Raw genomic sequence first — 2,275 nt, forward strand, 5'->3', positions numbered from 1 at the left:
AATATCGTGGCTTGGGAACTGAATGATATCATCCTTTGTTTGGATTTCTCATAGAAAAAAAGTTTAGAAATGTAGAATATAAAGAACTACTTTCTGTGAAGGCTGAGAAGGCATCAACATAGTGCTCATGTCCAATCATCATCATCATCATCATCATCATCATCATCATCATCATCATCATCTCCATGTCAGTGGACTAAGAACAGAAGGTCCAAAAGCAAAATCAGGAATCTTTAGCAAACAACTCTGCATTTACATAACACAGTGTTGCTTTTACTATGAAAAACTCACAGGCATAAACCATGCCATGTTTACTTCCTTGTCTTTCTCAAAAGGATTTTCCTAGCTTTAGCCATGAAGATAATTTGGAGTGAATATATCCAGAGAATAATTTTCATTTCACTTACTGGATTTGGAGTTTTAGGAAACCTCATCTTATTTGTGAGACATATGTATACTTTCATCATGGGTCCTGACAACAAAAATATTGATGTTATTCTCATCCACTTGGCCTTTGTAAACACAACCATTATTTATTGCATAGGGGTCAGAAACATAGTCACAATTTTTTATATCAAAAACTTCCTAGGTGATATTGGTTGTAAAACTATAGTTTATCTAGAAAGGGTTGCTCGTGGACTCTCCATCTGCACCACCTGTCTCCTCAGCGTGGTCCAGGCTGGCACCATCAGTCCCAGAACCACCCTTTGGAGAAAGCTCAAACCACAGGCAGCACGGCAAGTTCTTGCCTTTCTCCTCCTCTTATGGATCTTTAATTCCCTGATAAGCTCCAACTTGCTGCACTATATCACAGCAGGCAGTAACAAGAACAGGTCTGTAGTTGGGATGTTTACTGGGTATTGCTATATGCTGCCATCCAGGCACACAGTTAAGTGGCTGTTCCTCTCTCTCATGGTTCTTCGTGATGTCGTTTTCCAGGGTTTGATGGGCTGTAGCAGTGGGTCTATGGCTCTCCATCTGTACAAACATTACAAGTGTGTCCTCTACCTTCACAGCTCTAGGTCAGCAAAAAAATCTAGGCCAGAAATCCAAGCTACCCAGAGGGTTCTCAGTCTCATGACCTGTTTCCTTATTTTTTATTTAGCAGATTTCATTTTCTCCTTATACACAGGTTCCACAGTGACAAATGATTTCACAATACCAAATTTGAAAGCACTGTTAGTACTTAGCTATGCTGGTCTCAGCCCCTTTGTCCTGATTATCTGGGATGTCCATATTCCTAAGACCTGCTGTGTCCCCTGAGATATAAAAAATATCTTTTTACATCCAGTTCTTTATAATCAAATGCTAGTGGAATCACTTTGCCTTGCCTTTCAAATACATCACAAAATAAATTGATTGATAAAATCGATTTTTTTTTCCCATATAGCTGGTGCTAGGTAACTGAAGACTGGTTAATGCTGAGACTCACTATCCCATCACACCATTCGTAACACGTAGTTTACCTTACTGCAATTTTCATATGGAAATACAAGAGGACATACACTTACCCACAATTAGAATTTTATTGTTCTGCATGCTTTTATGCTTATAAGGACCCACACACTTCTCCTGCCTTTGTGTTCCTTCTACTGCTTTGTCATAATCTCTGACTCCACTACTTATTTGCAAAGCACTCCCTACATGCCAGAGGCTGTTCTAAACCAATGAGCAGATAAAGAAGGATGCCAGGAAGCATCCTTTATCTGAAGGTCTCTTACAAAGTGGACATGACCAGGAAGAGAAGCTAATTCACTGCGTGTGTGTTGGGAGCCAACTTTTAGCAGAAAGTGGCTATCAGCTTTGCAGCCATCTCAAGCCATATACCCTGACGTGAGACTAGTTTTTCAACAGCCTACAACAGCTGAAGCACACTCTGATATTTCACATATTTTGTTTTGCTGTTTACTGCCCCCAGCTCCAAGGTGCATGTGGTATCCATGCCTGCAAGGCATGAGGTGCACGTGCTATCCACATGCTATGCATGCTATACAAGCCTGTAAGGCTTACATCATATCAACACCTGCAAGGCACGTGGCAAAAGCCTATAAATACCCCAGATTTCCCTTCAATAGAGAGACAAGGAAGAGAATATGGGAGACAATGAGAGAGAGAATAAAGGAGAGAGAGACACAATAAACGAGACTTGAGACTTGATCACACATCCTGTGTTGTCTCCATTCTTCGTGTCGCTTGCCTGCCTCTCTCTCTCTCTCTCTCTCTCTCTCTCTCTCTCTCTCTCTCTCTCTCTCTCTCTCTCTTGCTAGACCTGGAC

The 2,275-nt window shown here is 41.1% G+C and overlaps 1 protein-coding gene across 1 annotated transcript; it reads left to right on the forward strand.

The window, feature by feature from the left end:
- The first annotated feature begins 205 nt into the window (after positions 1 to 205).
- Positions 206 to 1,263, forward strand: LOC117714203 (putative vomeronasal receptor-like protein 4). Its single transcript, XM_034510888.1, has one exon. The coding sequence runs from the start codon at positions 355 to 357 to the stop codon at positions 1,261 to 1,263; it is 909 nt and encodes a 302-aa protein (XP_034366779.1). The 5' UTR covers positions 206 to 354.
- The last annotated feature ends 1,012 nt before the right edge of the window (positions 1,264 to 2,275 follow it).

Source organism: Arvicanthis niloticus, chromosome 8 (assembly GCF_011762505.2).
Source record: "Arvicanthis niloticus isolate mArvNil1 chromosome 8, mArvNil1.pat.X, whole genome shotgun sequence".
Lineage (NCBI taxonomy): Eukaryota > Metazoa > Chordata > Mammalia > Rodentia > Muridae > Arvicanthis > Arvicanthis niloticus.